The sequence below is a fragment of the Sporisorium graminicola genome, chromosome SGRAM_10, assembly GCF_005498985.1.
Source record: "Sporisorium graminicola strain CBS 10092 chromosome SGRAM_10, whole genome shotgun sequence".
Taxonomy (NCBI): domain Eukaryota; kingdom Fungi; phylum Basidiomycota; class Ustilaginomycetes; order Ustilaginales; family Ustilaginaceae; genus Sporisorium; species Sporisorium graminicola.
In genome coordinates this window covers 606,996-628,838 of record NC_043720.1, presented here as the reverse complement: position 1 = coordinate 628,838, position 21,843 = coordinate 606,996, and the positions used below count along the sequence as shown (strand labels likewise).

At 58.3% G+C, this 21,843-nt stretch overlaps 7 protein-coding genes across 7 annotated transcripts; 6 read left to right on the top strand and 1 right to left on the bottom strand.

Moving 5' to 3' along the window:
* Positions 1 to 101: 101 nt before the first annotated feature.
* EX895_001275 (uncharacterized protein) lies at positions 102 to 1,265 on the top strand (the record flags this gene model as incomplete). Its single annotated transcript, XM_029881874.1, has 3 exons — positions 102 to 246; positions 797 to 1,120; positions 1,219 to 1,265. The coding sequence occupies 3 exons, from the start codon at positions 102 to 104 to the stop codon at positions 1,263 to 1,265; spliced, it is 516 nt and encodes a 171-aa protein (XP_029741962.1).
* Positions 1,266 to 1,823: 558 nt separating this feature from the next.
* EX895_001274 (uncharacterized protein) lies at positions 1,824 to 3,434 on the top strand (the record flags this gene model as incomplete). The annotated part of the gene is made up of 1 exon (XM_029881873.1): positions 1,824 to 3,434. One exon carries the CDS (start codon positions 1,824 to 1,826, stop codon positions 3,432 to 3,434), a length of 1,611 nt encoding a protein of 536 aa, XP_029741961.1.
* Positions 3,435 to 3,602: 168 nt separating this feature from the next.
* EX895_001273 (uncharacterized protein) lies at positions 3,603 to 4,562 on the bottom strand (the record flags this gene model as incomplete). The annotated part of the gene is made up of 1 exon (XM_029881872.1): positions 3,603 to 4,562. One exon carries the CDS (start codon positions 4,560 to 4,562, stop codon positions 3,603 to 3,605), a length of 960 nt encoding a protein of 319 aa, XP_029741960.1.
* Positions 4,563 to 7,642: 3,080 nt separating this feature from the next.
* EX895_001272 (uncharacterized protein) lies at positions 7,643 to 10,891 on the top strand (the record flags this gene model as incomplete). The annotated part of the gene is made up of 1 exon (XM_029881871.1): positions 7,643 to 10,891. One exon carries the CDS (start codon positions 7,643 to 7,645, stop codon positions 10,889 to 10,891), a length of 3,249 nt encoding a protein of 1,082 aa, XP_029741959.1.
* Positions 10,892 to 12,019: 1,128 nt separating this feature from the next.
* Positions 12,020 to 16,315, top strand: EX895_001271 (uncharacterized protein; the record flags this gene model as incomplete). The annotated part of the gene is made up of 1 exon (XM_029881870.1): positions 12,020 to 16,315. One exon carries the CDS (start codon positions 12,020 to 12,022, stop codon positions 16,313 to 16,315), a length of 4,296 nt encoding a protein of 1,431 aa, XP_029741958.1.
* A 521-nt stretch (positions 16,316 to 16,836) lies between these two features.
* EX895_001270 (uncharacterized protein) lies at positions 16,837 to 18,093 on the top strand (the record flags this gene model as incomplete). Its single annotated transcript, XM_029881869.1, has 1 exon — positions 16,837 to 18,093. The coding sequence occupies one exon, from the start codon at positions 16,837 to 16,839 to the stop codon at positions 18,091 to 18,093; it is 1,257 nt and encodes a 418-aa protein (XP_029741957.1).
* An 899-nt stretch (positions 18,094 to 18,992) lies between these two features.
* Positions 18,993 to 21,560, top strand: EX895_001269 (uncharacterized protein; the record flags this gene model as incomplete). The annotated part of the gene is made up of 1 exon (XM_029881868.1): positions 18,993 to 21,560. The coding sequence occupies one exon, from the start codon at positions 18,993 to 18,995 to the stop codon at positions 21,558 to 21,560; it is 2,568 nt and encodes an 855-aa protein (XP_029741956.1).
* Positions 21,561 to 21,843: the final 283 nt, after the last annotated feature.

Genomic DNA, 21,843 nt, shown 5'->3' with positions numbered 1-21,843 from the left:
TCTGCAAGCCGACGGGACCCAGTCAACACTCACACATCACACACGCACTGCCATCTCTATCTCTACCGTCACCATCACCAACTTTTTCAACCACCGACGAGATGCGCGCTATGCTCCCTGCTCTCCAACAGCCCTTGCGGCTCTCGATGGCCGCGCGCAACCCTCAGCTGCGATTGATCGCCGGTGGATCGCGTGCTTTCCAGACGACTCCCTCGGGCAAGGCCGTCGCCGCTTCCAGGCAAGGTCGTAAGTATTTGGCAGGCGGAGCAGTAGCAGCAGGGTGTAGCGAAGAGGAGGGGTAGCATACTAGGAAATGGTCGCATTGGAGGGTTAGGCGCAGACAGCAGTGGTAGCAGCGTGGATTGCAGGGCTTAGAGAGAGGGCCGATTTTAGGAGAGTGCTACGAGAATGATGAAGCACTCTACCGTGGATTGGATTTGGTCAGGGCCGACAACGATTGGGTCAGAAGCGGTTGATGGGATGTATTGCAGCACAGATAAACTCGCATATGGGCTTTGTGCGAGGGATCAGCATTGACAGTTGGCGATGGGAGGTCGTCGCAGTTGGGCGGCCTGTTGTCAACAGGGAGCTGCTACCCACGTTGTTCCCCGCATCAGAAGGCGTTGGGTGCATATAGGCATCAGAAGCGGACAAGCAGGCTCTTCGATATCTCTGGATGCGCATCTCTGCTACATATACTCGCACCGTCAAAGCGTCAAACCTCTCTATCATCAAATGCTGACCTCACCTCTCTCTCTCTGTCTTTCCGCCTCCTGCACACCCACTCCTGCAACAGCGTACGTCAAGGGCACTGTCAACGACCCAACGCCTTTCCCCGAGCCCAACGCGGCGCACGGCTCGAACCACTGGGCGTTTGAACGTGGACTCTCGGTCGCGCTCGTACCACTCGTCGCCGCCGGATTCGCCAAGCACGGCTCGTCGGCCATCCTCGACGGCGCTATCGCCTTGACACTGGTGGTGCACTCGCACATCGGCTTCGACTGCATCATCGCCGACTACCTGCACAAGCGCAAGTTCCCCGTCGTCGGTCCCCTCGCCACATGGACGCTGCGCGCGACCACGCTCGCAACGCTCTACGGTCTCTATGAGTTTAACACTAGTGAGTCTAACCCCCCTGGTTCCCGCTATGCTGACGATGAGAGAAGCTTTGAGGGGAACGTTGCTGACTTGTTTTCTTTGTGTGTTGCGTTTTGTTAGACGATGTCGGTCTCACTGAGTTGATCGCCAAGGTATGGACTGCTTGATGACACGGATCGTTCGCCGCTCGCGCGGTGGTCGCCCTGTGTCTTTGTCCTTGCCAGCAATCAAACAATCTCTCTGAAGATCATCGTGTGGCTTGAGAGTACGAGGTGGTTCATCTCTCGATGGCACTGCGGCTTGTTGCATTGAGCGTTTAAGTCGACTCGTCGAGTTGCAGTTGATGATGAGGATAACGGCGTCGACGGCTAGGTGATTCAATGTTTTGATGTGAGATCTTGCGCAAAAACATACAGCTTCGCGGGACCCTGAAACTCCACACGACGCTCGCCGCTCGAAAATTTTAAGAAGCAAAAGGCAGCGGAAATTTGACTTTTCTTCCAGGTTGAAGGTTTTGTGCATCCGGCTCATCTTGTGTTGTGCTTTCTACACAGACCTCGACCATCATCGACCAGCGTCAGAGAGGATTGCCTCTTAGCTACACTCGAACACAGCCGGCATCGCGAAGGGCATCTGTGCTCCCAACTAGGCAGTCAACAAAGCCGACTACGTATCGAATCGCACCTGTCCATTGCATTTTCGCTTCGAGCGCACACTCTGCCACCATGGTCAAACGCCGCAGAAAGACGCGCACCCATCTCAAGGGCCCCAACAACAGCGCCTCGACCTCCACGAGCGCCCCCAAGTCGTTCATCATCCGCACGGGCAAAGTGCCGCGCGCGGTATCCACCCTCGTGCAAGACACGCGTAAAGTGATGGAGCCCAACACGGCGACGCGGCTCCGCGAGCGCAGCTCGAACAAGCTCAAGGACTTTATCAGCATGGCCGGGCCGATTGGCGTCACACACCTGCTCATCTTTGGACAGACGGATGCGGGGACGAATCTACGCATCCTGCGTGCGCCACGCGGACCGACGCTGACGTTCCGCGTGAACAAGTATGCGCTGTCCAAGGATGTGCAGGCGAGCAGTCGGCGGCCGAGTCCTCCAGGAAGCGAGTTTGTAACGCCGCCGCTGCTGGTGCTCAACAACTTTGGAGGCGAGGAGAGGCAGATGAAGCTGCTGGTGGCGACGTTCCAGAATTTGTTCCCGCCGATCCAGGTGCAGTCAATGAAGCTCAGCCAGGCGAGACGCATCGTTTTGCTGAACTACAACTCGGCAACGGGCACCATCGACTGGCGACACTACCTCATCTCGGTGCGACCGGTCGGCGTCTCAAAAAGCGTGCGTCGGGTCATCGAGGGCTCGTCGCGCTCCTCCTCCAGCGCCGCCGGCGGTACCAACCGCGGCAAACTGCCCAACCTTGCGTCGACACAGGACATCTCGGACTACGTGCTGGGCCGCACGTCCGGTGCCACCGAGTTCGAGACCGACGCCTCCGATGCCGAGTCCGAGGCCGAAGACGTCGCGGACCCGCGCAACAAGGTGCATCTCCACGACCGGTACGTAGGACGCGGCAATGCGGCCAACACGCAGAAGGCCGTGCGGCTGCGCGAGATCGGCCCGCGCATGGAGCTCAAGCTGGTCAAGATCGAAGAGGGCTGCAACGAGGGCGCGGTGCTGTTCCACGAGTACATCAAGAAGACGGCGCAGGAGCAGACGCAGCTGCACCGCGAGCATATCGACAAGAAGAAGTTGCAGGAGCAGAGGCGTGCCGAGCAGGAGCTCAACGTCGAGCGCAAGAAGGCCGAGAAGGCCGAGCTGCGCAAGGCCAGTCGCAGGAACGCCGGGCTGGCATCGGACGACGACGCTGATGCCAGTGACGCCGCCAGTGACGCCGCCGATGACGAGGACGCTGGCGAAGACGACGACGGCGAGGACGACGACGACGAATTTGCATACGAAGACCAGTTCGGAGAGGCACCCCAGGACGACGAGGAGCTGTTTGACGATGACGACGATGATGCATCCGTCGAGGACCAGGACACCGAAGACGCCGAGTCCGAAGAAGACCACCACGAGGGCGGCCAGCCGTGGAACCCACACCGCAGCGCGTCAGGCGGCTACGACAACCCGCCCGGCATCGACCCCTACTCGGACGAGTCCGACCTAGAGCCCATCCCGCTCGGGTCCCTGCAGCACGACTACAACAGCGCCGACGATTGGCCCGGGTACTCGTCCGACGACGCCGACCAGTCCAAACCACCGCCGCCGCCGCCGTCGAAGAAAAATAAACCCAACTCCGGGGCTCAACAGAAAAAGAAAGCCCGTCGCTGAGACAGGTGCTCACCCTGTAACGTTAATCCGCACACTGCACACTGGTTCAATCACAAACCTCTGCCCGAGCACCGCCGAATGAGAGGGAAAGATCGAGTGCGGTTGAGCTTTCTTCTGCCTGCCATGCATGTGTATAAAACTGTCCCGTCGGAGAAACATGAGCTCTGCCTAGGCGGCATCCTCCAACCCCTCGATCGTCTTTAGCAACTCGGTAAGCTGTCGATATAGCTTCAAGATGACGAGTTGGTCGATCGGGTTCATGCCTCCTTGCCCCTGACCCTGCTGTGCTTGCTGCGCCTGCTGTGGCTGCTGCACATGTTGTGCCTGCTTGCCCCCCTCTTTCACCGCCTCCCCCTCCCTCGCAGCTTCCGCCTTGTCCTTGTCCTTATCCTTGTCCTCTCTCGTCGCCTCCACCGGCGCGGGCACCCCCAGATTCTGCGCCATCCGACTAATCTTGCCCAACGCACGCCTCAAGTCGTTCAGCTCGAGCTTGATCGCATACAGCGCGATCCTCTTCGCATTGCCCACGGACGGCTTGTACGACCCAATCGTCACATCCAGCCCGCCAAAAAAGCCCTGCACGGCCACCTCCCCGCGTGTCGCTGACGCCGTTAAGCCCTCCCTTAAAATGCGCACCGCGCGCGCATAGATCTGCAGCGCAGTGCTCACAAGTAGCGACGCCGAGATCTCGGTCGACGGGTCGGACTGGCACGTGGGGCAGTCGGCCGAGCACGCGCACTGCGCCGTAATCGCCTGCGACGCCGTGAGCGTCAACTGGATCGTGTCGGTCGCAAAGCTGCGGCGCGTCGTTTTGGACGGGTCGGTCTCGCGCAGGACCTGCTTGACACTGAGCAGCGCTACGCTCATGTCGCAGAGACAGGTGCACCCCTTGCCGCTGGGGTTGGGCACGCAGTGCACTTTGCTTGGATGGTGCGCATGCAGCGCAGCGTGGCGCTTGCGTTCGGTGTCCAGTCGCCGGACGGCGTTGCCGTGGACCGCGGCGGAGGTGGACAGCGGACCCATCTCAATCAGCTGATCGGCTGGAGCACTTGTGGAGGATGTGGCGCTGGTTGGACTGGTGGCATGGCCGGAGCAACAGCTCTTGGGTTCTTCCTTCTTCGAATCCATTGTCTGCTTGCAATCCTTTGCGCCTTTACCCGCGCAACAGGAAGCCGGCTTTTGAGGTTCGCTGCATGTCGCCGTCGCAGGAGGCTTTGAAGAGCAACACGAAGCTTTCTCGCCTCCAGCGGCTGAAGTCACTTCATCCTCGACGTCGGTGGGCGACACAGAAGCGGTCTTGGCAGACTTAGACGAGGAGCCGCAGCAGTCACCATGCTCGCCAACGCTGCCCGCCTGGCTCCCCGCCGGACTCGACATCGCTTCGCCTAACTGACTAGGCCCGGGCAAGGTAGACCAGCCCAACCCGGTCTCGGTCGCAGCAACAGCGTTCTGAATCTGTCCTTGACCCATACCCGCATCCGCACCCCTGGGCCACAGCTGATTAGCGCTAAAGGTCGGCCTGCGCGATCTTTGCATCTCTCGCGAGCGATTCGCTGCAGAATCAGGGTGCCCTACGACGCTTGCTCCATCGACCACGCCGCTACTACTACTGCTGCCGCTGCTCTGATTTTGCAAAACACTGCCCAAGGGCAGTTGGGGCTGCACTCCGCCGGTAGGGGTAAATGCCAAGGAGCTGACCTCGGTTGAGGGCGTAGCAGCTACGCTCGCCGCCCCAGAACCGTTGATGCCGAGATCCCACCAGCTGAAATCGGCAGGAACGGCAAAGCTAAGGCCCGGTTGAAGGATAGCACTGCTGGTCGCCCATTCTTCTAGAGAAGAAGCTGACAATTGAGCAGCGCCCGCTGAAAGGCCGTGACCGTTCTCGTTGAGCGGCGTGCCGAGCCCATAGGCATTGGCCGCGGAGGATGCGCTAGAGCCGGACGTTGCGCCAGAGAAGGGCTGCATCTGTTGCTGCAACTGCTGCTGCTGTTGGAACAGCTCGGCGGGTGAAATCTCGAGCGTGTCGAGCGACTGCAAGAAGGCAGCAACGGACAAATCGTCGAGAGAAGGAAGCTTGGCTGCCGCCGCTGAAGTACCGACGTGCGGTGTTGATTGCTGAGAGTGTTGAGCATCTGTATAGGAAGTCGAAGCGACTGCGGGTGAGATGCCAGAGTGAGGCGTTGCCGTGTCGGAGGGAGTCAATGCGAATACAGCTGGGTTCTGAGACCAGACGGTCGGGGTCGAGACTAGCCTTGAACTGCTGGAACTTGGATCCAGCGCAGCTGGTGCCTGTATGGGGCTGTCGTATACACCGAAAGGCAGAGGAAGAGGAGGAGCTACAAAAGCGGCGGGACTGACATCATGCGACAGAGTGCGGTGATGTAGTCTGTCACTATGTGCTGGTGAGACAGGTAAGCTGGCTGAAGCCGCAAAGTATGTCGAATTGTGAATGTGCTGCAACGCTGGAGATGACGCGAACGAGGGCGCAGCCTGGCTCGAAGCGGGTGAATCGAAAGGAGTGGCCTCCTCGGTCTTGATCCTTGCAGGAATATCGCCCATCGAGCTACTAGCAGAAAGCTTGCGCTTTGCCTTGCCCTTGCCCAGCGCCACCGAGGATTTGGATGGTGCAGCGCTTGTCGAGTCTGGAGTGTCTTGCACTCTGCGCTTCTTCGGGCGACCAATGGGTGCTCTTGCCGAGTAGACGCATTGGATGCCATCGGCGTTGCACCTACCGCAGCCGCCTTTCTCCGGTAGAGTGCCACTGCATTTGAGCTTTCGATTACGACATGCCTCGCAGGCGGTGCGGATGATGAGGCCCAGCTTGGCAGCCTCGCCCTGCGTGTAGAGCTGACCGTCAGGACCGAGGATGTGGTTGGTCTTGCTACTCGACAAGCTCGAGCTCGAACTGGGACCTGCGCCGACACTGACGCGAGGCAAGGAGTAGTAGTCGTCGCCCAGCATCTTGGCCCTAGCTGGTGGGGCGGACGATGCTGCGTTGGCAGCTTGTTGGCGGGGGATAGCGGTCAAAGATGTGTGCTCGGCATTGGAGCGTGTGGTGGAAGGGGTGAGCGAGGTTGTGGTGGGAGCTGTCGAGTGCACAATCGGTGCAGAGGGAGTGTCGGGAGTCTCTCCGACAGAAGATCCGGAAGAGGAACGGCTGGACAAGCTGGACAAGCTGGGCGTGTTGCTCTTGTTCTGCGGAGTCGAAAGTGTCGGTCGAAGAGTCCGTGCCGATGGGGAAGCATCAAAACGATAGACGGAAGAGAGAGGAGAAGGCTGAGCAACTTTCGGTCTGTCCGACGATTTCAAAGAAGACGACATTCGCTCATCGTGGCGGGATCGGGTTGCTTCCGGATATGATGATGGGACGCTGCGCGCTGCCATTGTCTCTTGCTTGACTGCGTCGCTGATGCAAACGGAGAAGAAAAGATTTGAGAGCGTTCCTGACTCTCGCGAGCTAAACTGAGCAGCTCAGATTTGCGAAGCCGAGTCGCTGGTTGTTCCCTTAGCAGCTTAATGCTTAGCGACACGCGCAACAGAGTGGACTGGATTCCAAGAGCCGACTTCTGCCTTGCCGAGCGACTCGCTCGTCAAGCGGAGGGTAAGCTCGGAGCCTTTTGCTTCCGCTGTGCCCTGCAGCCAACTCGACGTTTCGACCTTACCCTTATACGCCTCTCGTGTGACTCGGTCCACGTCGACCTCGATGCCCACAATGTGGTACTTGGATGTCCCACCTTGAAGCTGTTGGAGTTGTACTTGCCACTGTGTCTCCCCCCCAAGTGTAGCAGGATAGACATTGAGTGAGATGAGATTTGGAAGGCACATCATTTTTCGTCTCGCTCAGCTCGCTATCATCCATGCGCTTCCCTTAGCTCGGAGCCTTTTTTCCCTTCCCACTCGAAGGCAAGGGTCCAACGATTTTTGGATACAAACACAACTGTGTACGTTTACCAGGGCCTAACAAATGAACCAAATTCAACGACGCGAAAGTTCGCGAATCGGAAGTCGAAATGCCAAAGCGAAGCGAAGCTTCTTTGCGGATGTCGGCGACAAGCAAGGCTGTTGTTCCTCCTCCTCCTTCCGCCCACGCATCAATCGGCATAGTCCACGCTCTCGACCTCTGCTTCGCCTCAAATACGGCTTAGTAGCGTCGTACATAGCGATCTTGGCCCGTCGAAGGAGTTGGCCCATCACGGTCCGGCCACACCATGTCGCCAAAGAAGCGATCCGCACCGGCGGCGGTTGCTGCGTCGCCTGAAGTGGCGGACGAACCAACAACGTCTACTCCAGTGCAGGATGCCATGGGAGCCCTGGAATCATTCTTTCCCATCACATCGCCCTTCCCCGACCCAGCGACCGACGACACGCTCATACCCGCAGCCGACGTGATGCTCGAGCAAGAGCTCCTTCGCAACCCAGATAACTTTCGTTCGTGGACTTCTTACATCGACCACATCGTCGACACCAACGTGGTCAAGCGACCACCTCCAGATGCTTCGCTCAGTGCATTTCAAGCTTCCCTCCTCGGTCCACTGGCAAGCAGCACACAGCGGGTAGCATTGCGGCGCATCACTAGCATCTACGAACGCGCACTTGCCCAGTTCCCCACACGCTACTCTCTCTGGCGCGACTATCTACAAAATCGCTCTCGCTTTGTACTTGGAGAGCCAAAAGGCGGCTTCGAAGCCAAGCGCAAACGTGATCTGCAGGCTGCCCGCGAAAAGCTCGATTTCGGACCCACACTGATCGATTCGCCAGATGACGAGGATTTCGGCGCAACCTACAAGGGTGGCCTCGACGGCACCGTCGGCTGGCAAGAGTGGAAGAGCTTGGCAGCACTTTACGAGCGCGCGCTTATGTGGCTCCCCACCATGCCACGTCTGTGGCTCGGCTATCTGTCCATGTTCATTCATCCACAGTGCCCGCCCACGCTTTCGTATACGCATGCGCGACGCACCTTTGATCGTGCGCTACGAACCTTGCCTGGATCTTTGCATCTCAGGATATGGAAGATCTACCTCAAGTGGGCAGAGCGTCGAGGCGGAGAAACATGTCTAAGGGTCTGGAGACGCTACCTTCGAGTCGACCCGTCGCTCACAGAGCGGTACGTGTCGATTCTTCTTGCGCAAAAGCATGACCAAGAAGAGGACGAGGAGGAGGCAGAAGGAGAGCAAGACGAGGTGGAGCAGGAGGGTGCGTCGTCTCAGCCACAGCGTAAAGCAGCTGGCTCCAAAGCTCTTGAAGCGTCAAAGCTTCTCCTCGGGCTTGCCCGAGGCGCCATGGACGGATCCTACGTCAGTCCAGAAGGCAAAAGCCCATACCAGCTCTTCATCGAATGGCTCGAACTCACCGAAAAGTATCCAGAGGAGATCGGTTTGGACCCGGAAGAAGAGAAGCAGGTCTTGCTGATTGCAGCAGGAACGGCAGCAAACGGCAGGGCAAGCGGCCACCAATCCACGAAACGCGATCAGGGGAAAGCGACTGCAGCTGCATCTCGGGAACAGGCAAAGGGCTCGTCATCCAAGCAATCCGAGACCGATCCTCTTGACCCCACTCGCCTCAACGTCACATCCATCATCCAGAACGATGGACTGGACAAGTTCACAGACCAGTCCGGAAGGCTTTGGACCGGCTTGGCGACGTACTGGATCAAGCGAGGCGAGTTCGAGGTGGCACGCGATACTTTCGAGGCTGGAATGAAGGCAGTCAAGACAGTCCGAGACTTTACGCAGATCTTTGACGCCTACGCTGAAACGAGCGAAAATGTGATTGCGTTCATGATGGACGAGCTGGCCGAAGACGCGGACGAAGAGGACGAAGAACAGACAAAGGAGCAAAAGGAAGCCGAGCTCGATCGCCGGATGCAAGAATTTGAGGAGCTCATGGAGCGTCGGCCTTTTCTGGTCAACGACGTGCTGCTGCGACGCAACCCGGACGATGTGCAGGAATGGGAAAAGCGCGTGGTGCTGTACGGTGACAACGACGAAAAGATCATTCAGACGTACCGCGAGGCGATCCAGAAGATCAACCCACGCAAAGCCACGGCCAACTTCCATCAGATGTTCCTCAACTTTGCCCAGTTTTACGAGTACGGAGGATCGGCAGGGCTGGCCAAGCTGTCTACGGATGGCGATGGGCGCGATGACATAGAGCAGGAACGGGAGGCAGCAGAGGGGGATCTCGAGTCGGCGCGCAAGATCTTTGAAAAGGCGGTCACGATTCCGTTCCGTCGAGTCGACGATCTGGCCGAGATCTGGTGCGAGTGGGCTGAGATGGAGTTGAGGCATTCCAACTACGACGAAGCGATTCGCACCATGGCGCGCAGTGTGGCCCCGCCTCGCAACACCAAGGGCATCCAATATCACGACGACTCGCTGCCACCACAGACTCGACTATTCAAGTCGCTCAAGCTGTGGAGCTTCTACGTAGACCTGGAAGAGTCGCTGGGAGACGTAGAGAGCACCAAGCGTGTCTACGAAAAGATGCTCGAGCTCAAGATTGCCAACGCACAGATCATCATCAACTATGCGGCGTTTCTGGAGGACAACAAGTATTTCGAAGAGAGCTTCAAGGTGTACGAACGCGGTGTCGAACTGTTCACGTATCCAGTGGCGTTTGAGATTTGGAACGTGTACCTCAGCAAGTTCGTCAAGCGGTACGGCGGTGCCAAGCTGGAACGTGCTCGCGATCTGTTCGAGCAGGCATTGGACAAGTGCCCTGCGCGGTTCTGCAAGCCGCTCATGCTCATGTATGGGCAACTCGAAGAAGAGCACGGACTGGCCAAGCGGGCGATGAAGATCTACGACCGAGCTACTCGAGCCGTGGCGACCGACGACCGCTTCGATATGTTTGTGTTCTACCTGGCCAAAGCTGCGGCCAACTTTGGGCTCGCAGCGACGAGGCCCATCTACGAACGGGCGATCGAGGCGCTGCCGGATCGACAGACGGCCGACATGTGCCTGCGCTTCGCCGAATTGGAACGTAAGCTGGGCGAGATCGACCGGGCGCGCGCCATTTATGCGCACGCGTCGCAGTTCTGCGATCCACGCACACAGACCGAGTTCTGGAAGCAGTGGAACCAGTTTGAGATCGAGACAGGCTCGGAGGATACGTTCCGCGAGATGCTGCGGATCAAGCGGTCGGTGCAGGCGCAGTTCAACACAGATGTGTCGTACATTGCCGCGTCGGCGCTCGCCTCTGCGCAACGCAGTCAGGCTCAATCAGCCGGCGGCGAGTCCGGCCGTAGCAATGGCGTCGACAAGGATGCAAACGATCCGATGGCCAAAGTGGAAGCGGCATCGAAACCGGCGGGAGCGCGTCAGACGGCGTTTGTTGCTGCCAGTACTGCAGCCAGTGGAGCTCGCGCTACCGACGCAGCCGCCAACGAAGGTGGAAATGAGCACAAGAACGATGAAGTGGTCGGTGGTGACGACCAAGACGACGACGATCTGCTCTAGTTGACGCCTGCAACTCCACCTCTCCCGCCAGAGTCCACTTGACGTGCTTGTAGCGCTAGGATCACTACCACCATGTAACAGCATTTCTTCGATCGATGGCTGTTCTATTCTGTGTCCTCATTCGAAAGCCAATCCTGAATGTCCGTGGCCCGCGGAAGTGGAATGACTGTCGACGTGTCTGTTTGCTTGTTCTGTCCGTCTGTCTGTCTGTCTGTGCGCTTCTGTGCGCTTCTTTGTTTCTCTCCACAGTGGAAGTCGAGTCAAAGTTGCCGAACGACACTGCTTCTCTGTGCGCTGCAAGCATGTGAAATTTGGCTCGGTATTTTATCCGAGAATGGCAGATTCCAAGGTATTAAACAAAGTCTAATTTTGAATCGAAGCAACCAAGCGACAGCTCGTGTTGCAGAAGGCAGCAAGCAGAAGGTAGCAGCGGCAACAGCAGCCTGTGGCCGGTGGTATTGCAGTCAGTCGCGCAACGCTTTTTGTGGCCCGGGACCAGCTGAAGCTAAAATTGAAGCTGAATTGAATCCATCAGAACCGATTTCTCCATGGCACCGCTTTCGGATTCTCAGACCTGTCTCGACCACCATTACCGCCATCATTGCCAGCAATTATCCCACTGGGCTTGTTACAGCATTTCCCTTCCTACTTCAACAAGCCTTTCTGTGCAGCATACCCCCACGATCCCTACCTTTTCACGCTCTATAAACGGCACTTTATTGTTTGCAGCAACGCCGCTCTGGTACGACGCCTTGTTTTATTTGTGCTGTTGCTCTTGACCTTTCTGCAGTTCAACTGGTCTTTCAGGTGGCAACGTTGTCGTCTTCACGTCTGCGACATTCTCTTTCTCGTCCCGATCGCCTCAGCACAGCACATCTCGACCTGCGTAGCTTGCCAGAAGCTATACACACCTTCGCGTCTACTCCGACTCGCTCGTTCTAGTTGGCAGCTTCATATGCAGCCGTTCAACTTCCGTCGTCGCCTGTGACGCGCAGCTCTCTCGCCTCGACCCAGCTCGTAACTTTGCAACACACTCGGCTCACAGAGCAGCGAGGCAGCACTGTCCATCAAGGCTGGAACACGAGCGTCTCCCCCGAGTGGACGGCCTTAGTGCCAGCGGTGGCAACCATGAAGCTTCCACAGCTGCCAAGGTTGCATCCGCGCCCTCGAAACCATCCCAGTCCATCACCAACGCCAACTCGTAGCAATATCCTTTTCCTTCATTTCGTCATCTGCACGCTCGTTGCCTTCCTCTTCGATGTTCTCATGCCTGTCTCCGCTGCTGCTGCTGGGCTAGTCGACGAACCCAACGCCAGCAGCACCGCAAGCAACCCTCATCGCGACTTGATACGATCAGGTCGACATCACCAACTTGCTTCGGCTGGCTCTCGTTTTCGCAGCATCCCATCGACACGTCCCACCTCGGTCTCCGATCTTGTTCTCGCAAATACCCTCGTGCTCACCACTGTGGAAGGCGGCCTTTACGCGCTCGACCGAGAGACGGGCAAACAGCTCTGGTCGCTCTCTCCGCACGCCAGCCACGAATCCGACTCGCTCCTGCGCCCGCTCGTCACAGCTCTGTACGGCAAGGACCAAAAGTCCTTTGCCGAGATTGCACAGGGCGGACGTGCGTTCACGTCTCCTCTCAGCGATTCGTCACCTCTCCTCGAGACCGGTGGCATCTACATCGTCGAGCCATCTTCTGCCGGTGACATCTACGTGCTGTCTGCCGCCGCGGGCGCCAAGGCTCGCTCGGCTTCGGCTGCAAGCGGCGAGCGCGGTACCGTCCAGCTCGACAAGCTTCCGTTAACCTTGCCGCAGCTCGTCGAGCTCAGCCCTTTCTCCTTTGCCGGCGACGACACGCGCGTCTTTGTCGGCCAGAAGCAGACCACACTCGTCGAGCTCAATATTCACACTGGTGAGCTCGGTGCTGTCTTTGGAGGTCGCCAGGCCGGAGTTTGGTGCGGCGCCCAAGCGCACGACCTCGATCCCAACCTTGACGGCACATCCGTACCCGCAGACGCAGAATCGTGCATCGATGACGAGCCAACACTGTCCGGCTCCTCGGCCAAATCCACTTCTCAGCTTGCTTACATTGGCAGGACCGACTACACACTCAACATCCACTCGCGAAGTTCGCCCGAAGCACTTCAGACCCTCCATTTCAGCACGTTCGCGCCCAATGCAGGCGATCGAGACGTTCAGATCCTCTGGGCACAGGCTGATCACCCGGACCACCGCGCTGTTCTGGGCATGCCCGAAGATGGCAGCGTCGTCTGCTTCAACCTCACCGAAGCCGATCGCGCTGCTCGCGCAGGTAGTACGCACGACGAGCATGCAACGCCCGCGCTCTGGTCCGCCGAGCTTCAGGCCAGTGTGGCAGGCGTGTTTGACGTAGTCTACCCGGCGGCACATCTGCAAAATACAAAGTCACTCAGCCGCCCTATCCTGGTGCCCCATCCTCCCATCCCGCTGCATCGCCTGTTCCCGCAGATCAGCGAGCATCCAGAGCAAGAATACGATGCACACGAGTACCCAGCCGCGCTTTCTCCGCGGCGCCGATCCGCATACCTTGGCATCGCCGGTGACAGCCTATACGCCATGAGCTCTCATCGCTTCCCGCTTGTAGCCTTCACCTCCAAGGCGGCGGCTGGTCTCACTGATGGTGTCAACTCACCAGCGAGCGGCAGCGAGGTATGGATCCCTGGACTGCCCTCTTCGCACAAAGGCTGGGCGAACGAGGGCCAGCGCAAATGTGCATCGTTTGGCTGCTGGCTCGGCAGCTATTCGCTCCAAGTAGATTCGACGGCAGAAGGAAGGTTGCGCGACTCGCTGTTGGGCTCGCATCCCACGCTCGAGATTGATGGTGCCTCACCCCGATTGAGTATTGGCGACCGTCCCGCTTTCCCACCTTCTTCCCAGGCCAACGATTCAGAAGGCTCGCCCCGTGATGGGTCATCCTCGGCATCTTCGAAGCCTTCTCCTTCCTCGCGAAGCCACAAGAATGGCGTACCCCGTTCTCGCCGACCAGGCAGTCGGGGTTCTAGAGACGACGCCTCGTCAGACCCGAAGCCTGGCTCCGACAAAGCGCCTCGTCAGCCAAGGGAGCAATTCGATCCTTCCGAGCAAAGCTGGAAAGCGCGCATGGCCATGATCCTACTCCAGCTCATCTGCGTGCTCGTCATTGCTATCCTTGCCGGTGCCACCTATGCTGGCCTGCAAGAGCAAAGAGCGCGAGCTGAGCGACAGGCGGCAGAGATCGCCAAAGGTGTCGTCTGGATCCCGGTGCTCAAGGAGGACGAGGCAGGTTTTGGTGGAGAGGCAGCCGCTGAAAAGATCCGTGCCGAGGAGGAGCGTCAATTGCAACAAGCCATCGTTTTGTCTAAGAGGGCAGTGCCTGGCGTGGGCACCTCAGCTGTTAAAATTGCAGCAGCTAATGATGACGAGGATGACGAAGGCGAGGACGGTCAAGATGGGTCCACCTCGGCGTCTAAGAAGAAGTCAAATAAGCGCAGACGCAGGGGCAAGCGTGGAGGGGCTGCCGTCGCTGCCAAGGCAGCCAAGGCGAACGGCAAGGAGGACAGTCCTGAGGCGTTGGAGAACGGTAAGGAAAAGGCGGATGGTGACGACAACGAGGTCGACGATGACCAAGAAGAAGCACCTACTCGTGCTGATGCTGAGAGCACAACATCGCCGCAAAAGCGTCAAGAGGACGTTCTGTCGACACCATCGAAGCATGCCAATGGCGCCGACGAACGCAACGAGGTCAACGGATCTGCTGCTGCAGCAGCAGCAGCAGCGGCCGCGAGTGTCTCTGATAGCTCTTCGTCGAACGAGAATGAGCCAGAGACCCCTCGAAAAAGCGACGTCGCTCTTCAGAGCAAGCCTGGCAAAATCAGCGGTCTGCGCGGGCCCAACATGCAGCTGGGCGCAAGCGGCAGCCTGCAGCGGGCGCAGCAACTCATGTCACCGCAACTACGATCGCCGCTGCTCAACACAGGCTGGGGCGGATTCGAAGAGGAAGACGCAGCTTCCGTCGGTCGGGCCGCAGCACAAATCGCAGCGAGCGGCCAAAGCCAGTTTGGCGGCTCAGCGCCCAACAACGGTGTCAGCACGTCGTCGCTGACCATCTCGGAGGAGGTGCTAGGCTATGGATCTTCGGGTACCGTCGTCTTCAAGGGCACATTCCAGGGACGGGCGGTGGCGGTGAAGCGTCTGCTGCGCGACTTTGTCCATGTCGCCTCGAAGGAGGTGTCGCTACTCGAGTCGGCTGACAACCATCCGAACGTGATTCGCTACTTTTACAAGGAGCTTACACCGAGCTTTTTGTTTATTGCGCTCGAGCTGTGCCCGGCCAGTCTGGCCGAGGTGGTGGAGAGGCCGGCCGACTATCGCGATCTGAGTAACTTGCTCGAGCCCAAGCGGGCAATGCACCAGATCACGTCCGGGCTGAGGCATCTGCACTCGCTCTCGATCGTGCATCGCGACATCAAGCCTCAGAACATCTTGGTGGCTACATCGACGAATGGGAAACACCTCAAAATGCTGCTCTCGGACTTTGGCCTGTCGAAGCGGCTGGACGGGATGGCGCAGACGAGCTTTTCGCAGACTGTCAACAATCCGGGCGGTACTGTGGGCTGGCGTGCGCCCGAGATCTTACGCGGCGACGTCAACCTCGATGCCGGGTCGGAGTCCGAGTCGTCGATGGGCAACAATCCCAGGGCGACGTCGAGTCGTGAGGAGAAGCAGCGTCTCACGCGTGCTGTCGACGTGTTTGCGCTCGGATGCTTGGCATACTACGTGCTATCGAACGGCGACCATCCATTCGGATCTCGCTTTGAGCGCGAGATGAACATTATTCGGAAGAGGGTGGATCTGTCGCGATTGGATGGGTTAGGCGAGGAGGGACACGAGGCGCAGGATCTGGTGCTGAAGATGGTCGCGCACGACCCACGGGTTCGACCTTCTGCGGCCGAGGTCCTGACGCATCCGTACTTTTGGGACCCGAACAAGCGGCTCAATTTCCTACAGGATGCGTCGGATCGGTTCGAAATCATGGACAAGGATCCGCCTACGCCGGCGCTGGTTCTGCTTGAGTCCAAAGCACGCAACGTGTTGGGCACCGACTGGCACCGACGATGCGACAAGATGTTCCTGGATAATCTGGGCAAGTTCCGCAAGTACGATCCGTCATCTGTCCAAGATCTGCTCAGGGCGATGCGCAACAAGAAGCACCACTACCAGGACCTGCCTCCAACGCTAAAGAAGATCCTGGGCAGCTTGCCGGACGGGTATCTGAACTACTTCACGCGCAGGTTCCCGGAGCTCTTATTGCACGTGTACAACACGATCGTCGACCAGCCGCTGATCAGGACAGAACCGGTGTTCAGGGAGTACTTCCACTGTGCCGAGCCTGATCATTAGAGAGGCGAGTTGCTTCCGTTCCCGGGTACGGCCTGCCGCCGAGCGAGGGCTTTTGTGTAACTGTATTTGTATCTTATTTCATTGTCTTTATGTTTCCGCATGACCTTTTGCAACCTTCTGTATGCTGTCTATTGACCGAGCGGCGTGCTTCAGTTCGGGTGTGTTTTTGTGCTTTCGAGTCTTCGTTGAGGGTCGTGGACGGTGCTGTTGAATGGTCGAGTGCGGAGAGTATTGTGGGTGAGGCCGTTGAATTTCGGGAGTCGGGTGGCGGGCGGAGAGGCGTTCTTGGATTTTTTTTTGGCCGTTGGAAGAATTTTTGGAGGAAGAAACGGAAAGTTGGGTCCTCACCACCGTCTCCTTTGCTGCTCAACACCTCTTCCTTGGCCACACAATCGTCCATCTTACGCGCGCAAGATAACTTCAACTACGCCATACCGCCAGAGGGCCTATCGCAATCACCTTCGACGTTCTCCTGTTCCTCGCACGCATCGGTTTCAAACGGTTCACAATAGCGACACAGCATGGCTCCCTCAGCCTCAACATCCACCGCGCTCAATGGCGTTGGCACAGCAGACAACAAGTCGCGCCTCCTCCGCTTCACTGGCCATCGCAACTTCCGCCAACGTCTCATCCTGTCGCTTGTTTCGCAACGCCCTGTGCGAATCGACTCGATCCGTCCTGACTCGTCGAGTCCGGGTATCCGCGACTTTGAAGCCAACTTCCTGCGCCTGATCGAAAAGGTGACCAATGGGTCGCACGTCGAGATCTCATACACGGGTACATCGGTGCTGCTGAAGCCGGGCGTAATTGCGGGTGGCAAGGTAGTGCACGACTGTTCGCTGACCCGCGGAATCGGTTATTGGTTGGAGTGGATGGTCGTGCTCGCGCCGTTTGCGAAAAAGGAGCTCGCGCTGACGCTGAGGGGTATCACGAACATGGATGGTGATCTGGGCGTGGACACGATCCGCACCGTGACTCTGCCGCATTTGTCGCTGTTTCTGCCGCTGGATACGCTGAGCACGACAGCGAGCCCGCTGGAGCTGCGAATCGCCAAACGCGGCTCCGCACCGCTCGGCGGTGGAGAAGTGCACTTCCGCTGCCCCATCATCAAGCACCTCACCACGCTCAACTTCACCGCCCCCGGGCGCATCAAGAAGATCCGCGGCATCGCAACATCCACTCGCGTCAGCCCGCAGATTGCCAACCGCCTCATCGACGCCGCCCGCTCGGTGCTGGGCCGCTATATTCCGGACCTCTACCTGTTCGCCGACGTCTACCGCGGCGAGGACTCCGGCAAGTCACCCGGTTTTGCTATCACGCTGCTGGCGACGTCGACGACGGGCGCGATCTACAGCACGGAGGCTGCGAGCGCGACCGAGAACCCCGGGCTGCCGGAGGATCTGGCGCTGCGCGCGGCACGGTCGCTGCTCGCCGAAGTCGCTGCCAACGGATGTGTGGACCGCTGCCACCAGCCACTGGTGCTCCTGCTGATGGCGTTGAGTCCGTCGGATGTTGCGAGGTGCACGATGGCCAGCTTGACGCCCAACGCAGTGCAGCTGATGCGCGATGTCAAGGACGCGCTCGGCGTCAGTTTCAAGATCTCGACTGCCGACAGCTCGGCGGCCAGGGCGGTTGAGGAGCAGCTTGAAGAGGAAGGAGAGGAGCAGGAGCAGGAGCAGGATGCAACGACACAGGTGCTCAAGGCGATCGCCAACCCGGAGTTGCTCGCGGTCAGCTGTGTTGGTGTCAACCTGGGCGGGTTCAAGAAGGTTGGATAGAAGAAAGAGGGTCTACGTTCTGTGGCAACGGCTGCTTCTGTTATATACCCCCTTCTTCATCAAAGACATGCATGCCGTCTGACCTTATGCCTTACGTGCGCTGGCCTTAAGTGTGGCCTCAAGTGTGGCTATGTCGTCCCGCGCTGTGCAAATGGCTGAACAACCGGACTGCAGAACAAAGAAGCCTTCCTCGCGTAAGCTGTCGATCCATCGATCCGACAACATTCGTCCAGCGTTAGAATCGCACATACCAAACCGTTCCACAAGATTTGGCAGTTTCTTGGCTCGAAAACATCAACGAGAAAAGCGGTGTTCAAAAAAACAAGAGGGCTTCCGCTCCATCCCTCAAAGACAGAAAGATGGGGAACCGGAAAAAAAAATCTCCCAACGTGGGGCTCGAACCCACGACATTCAGATGAACTCCGAGACAAACTCGGAAACCCTTGTATAAGAGTCTGACGCTCTACCGACTGAGCTAGCCGGGATGGAATTGTTGCAAAGCGAAGTTCTGCATTGCATATCTATAGTATGAATATTTGCTTCTTCGGGGTCTTCGCTCTCATCAGATTGCAACTTTTTGGGTATGCGCATGCACAGGCTCGAGGTCAACATTCTTCAACACCACACTTTCCTTCTCGTATACCCACCAGGCGTCTGCGTCTTTCGTTCTTGCCAGATTTTCATCTGTTCAGGGGATTCATCTCACGGAAGCGAGGAACTCGAGGACAACACTCGAACTGCATCTCGTGATCTTGCAGCGAGCTGGTTTGGCGGTGCTTGGTGCTGCTACACGGGCAACGAGGACAAGGTTGGCAGCTGTCGACACGACGCGGTTCACGGCCCGCTCGCTACTTCTATATAGCATCTTTCGCCGCTATACGACGTTTGCATCGCTCAGTATGTCGGACGTGCTCGTATACTCCGGGCCCGGCGTGTCCACCTCGGCGCTGCACCACACGCTCAGGACGCTGCGCACGCTGCTCACCACGTACGATGTCAAGACGGTCGATGCGAAAACGCTAGCCCTGGATCCGTGGCAGAAGGGCACTGCGCTCGTTGTGATGCCCGGCGGTCGCGACCTTCCCTACGTCTCGGAACTGGCTCGTGCCTACTCTCGCGACAACGGTGGATCTTCGGGCGCACCGCAGAGGACGGCTGCTCGCGAGATCCGCAGCTACGTCGAAAGCGGAGGCACCTTCCTCGGCATCTGTGCTGGCGCTTACTACTCGTCGGCCCACTGCACCTTTGAAAAAGGCACACCTATGGAGGTGGACGGCGAACGGCCATTTCTGCGCTTCTTCCCTGGAGTCTGCCAGGGCACAGTGTATCCCGGTTTCGTCTACGAGTCCGACAAGGGCGCACGCATCATCGATATTGAACGCATCACCGAGCAGGGCGGCAAAGAGCAGTGGAGATGTCACTACAACGGCGGAGGGGCTTTCTTGGATGCAGACCGATTCGCGGGGCAGGGCGTGGAAGTGCTCGCACGCTACGCCCACGTGCAGCCAGACGAGCTTCGACTCGATATCGACCTGAATGGTGGTGGGAAGTCAACAGCGGTGGAGCAAAGGCGAGACTATGCGGGGCAGGCAGCAGTGGTGCTGTCTTCCGTCCGAGTTGGGAAAGCGTTGTTGTTTGGAACACACCCGGAATTCCCGCTTCTGCCAACGTCGACGCCCGTGCTGTTGGCGGAGAACAGTCGGGTAGAGACGCAGGAGCAGAGCGATCGCGAGGAGCAAGAGAAGCAGTTGAGGGCGCACGAACAGCGACGGCTGCAATGGCTGCATGAGCTGTTTACCAAGCGATTGGGGTTGCGATCCGAGGTGCCGCAGTGGGCTGTGGCTGCACCGACACCTGTCCAGGAGAAGGCGGGTACGGCGGGAGGGACAGCAGTCGAGACGGACGAGCCCAAGCTGCATCCCATCTTTTTCGCATCAATCGGTGCCGGATCGAACAGAGTCACCAACGGCATCGTACAGAGGATTTCCAGGGAAGCTACACCACCCTCTGCACACATTGACGGATACGACGCGTGCGCTGCGCTCCAAGGTGCTACGTTGGCCAGCCTCAAAGACTCCAACGATGCGATGCATTTCGCCTCAGCAGATGCAGACAGTGTTCGCGAGGCTCAACAGTTGTGTACCTCTGCGGACTACGATGCTTTTTCCAAGCCCATCGTGCCAGCACCAGCCGCCGACGGGTCTGCTGCAGAAGACTCTAGCCAGGACAAGGAAGTCGACTTGGACGCTGTGCCCAAGTACATCCTCGTCTGTGACCAAACCCGACCCTCCGTCGAAGTCCTTCCCTACTGGAACATCGCCGAGTACGAAGCGCACCTGGTGCACTTCCGGAAAGTCAACCTGCAACGAGAGCAGGACAAAGAGCCCGGCCACTGGTCGACGTGGCGTGCGCCGTTCGATCCGTTCAACCCATTCGGCTCCACTGGCGGCTCCGCTCCCAGTGCAAGGATCGAATTCGGAACCCCCATGCTGTACACGCAGATGGTAACCTCGACGCAAACGATGCTCGATAAGAACTTCCGCTTGCTCTCTGCGCTTCCTGTTGGCACGACGTTCTTTGCCACGCAGCAGATGAGCGGTCGCGGACGGGGCGGCAACCGATGGATCTCGCCCAAAGGATGTCTGCAATTCTCAGCTGTCTTCCGCGTGCCCGTCTCCATGGCGAGCAAGACGGTCTTCCTCCAGTACCTTTCTGGCCTCGCTGTGGTTGAAGGCATCCGCATCGCGCTCGGCGATAGTGATGCGGCGAAGGCCGTGGCAGACAAAGTCCGCATCAAGTGGCCGAACGACATCTACGCAGAGATCCCGCCTGTCGATCCGAACAGTGCCAGCGCACGGGCTAAGACGGCTACGTTCGAACTGGGGGGCAAACGGTTCGCCAAGCTTGGCGGGATCCTGGTCAATTCTCAGTTCAGCGGTGGAAACGACTTTGTGCTCATCTCCGGATGTGGCGTGAACTGTCTCAACAGCCGTCCGACCACGTCGGTTTCGGACCTCATCGCGATCCACAACGAAGCGGTCAAAGCCGGTAACGCAGACGCAGCCCCAACGGCTTTGCTGCCATCGATTACGCAGGAGAAACTGGCGGGAGCGATCCTGTCGACGTTCGATTCGATCTGGAAGGTGTTTTTGCAGAACGAGGGCGACTTCAGGCCGTTTGTGGACAAGTACCGCCAGATCTGGTTGCACAGCGATCAGGAGACCACGTTGACGTCGGACGCTATTCGCACCGGTGGAGGTGGAGCCGAGGAGGAAAGCGTGAGGATCGTCGGCATCTCGTCTGACTTTGGACTGCTGCAGGCGGTGCCGAGGGCGTCGAGTGTGCACGCTAAGGATGCGAGAGCGTGGGGCGACACGGAAGCTTCGCAGGCGGCAGGGATCATTCAGCTGCAACCGGACGGCAACTCGTTTGATATGCTGCAGAACTTGGTCAAGCGGAAGATGTAGGCAGCTATACTGTACAGGACTAGAAATGCAAAGTTGTCTGTATAGCAAGGACAAGGTGCTAGAAAGCATACCATAGCAATGCAAGGTGAATGGTATTGATGCCAGAGTGACTGAGTGACTGGAGTAATTCGCTTGCTTGCCGCCCAGCACCGCCTGGAAGGTCGCGGTATGCTGTGGAAATCCAGAAGAAAAGAGCAGGCGACGTGGAAAGTCGAATTTGCAAGAGTGTGGAGGAGGATGTGCGTGGTGCGCCGTTCGAATTGGGTGTGCGTTTGTGCCTCGA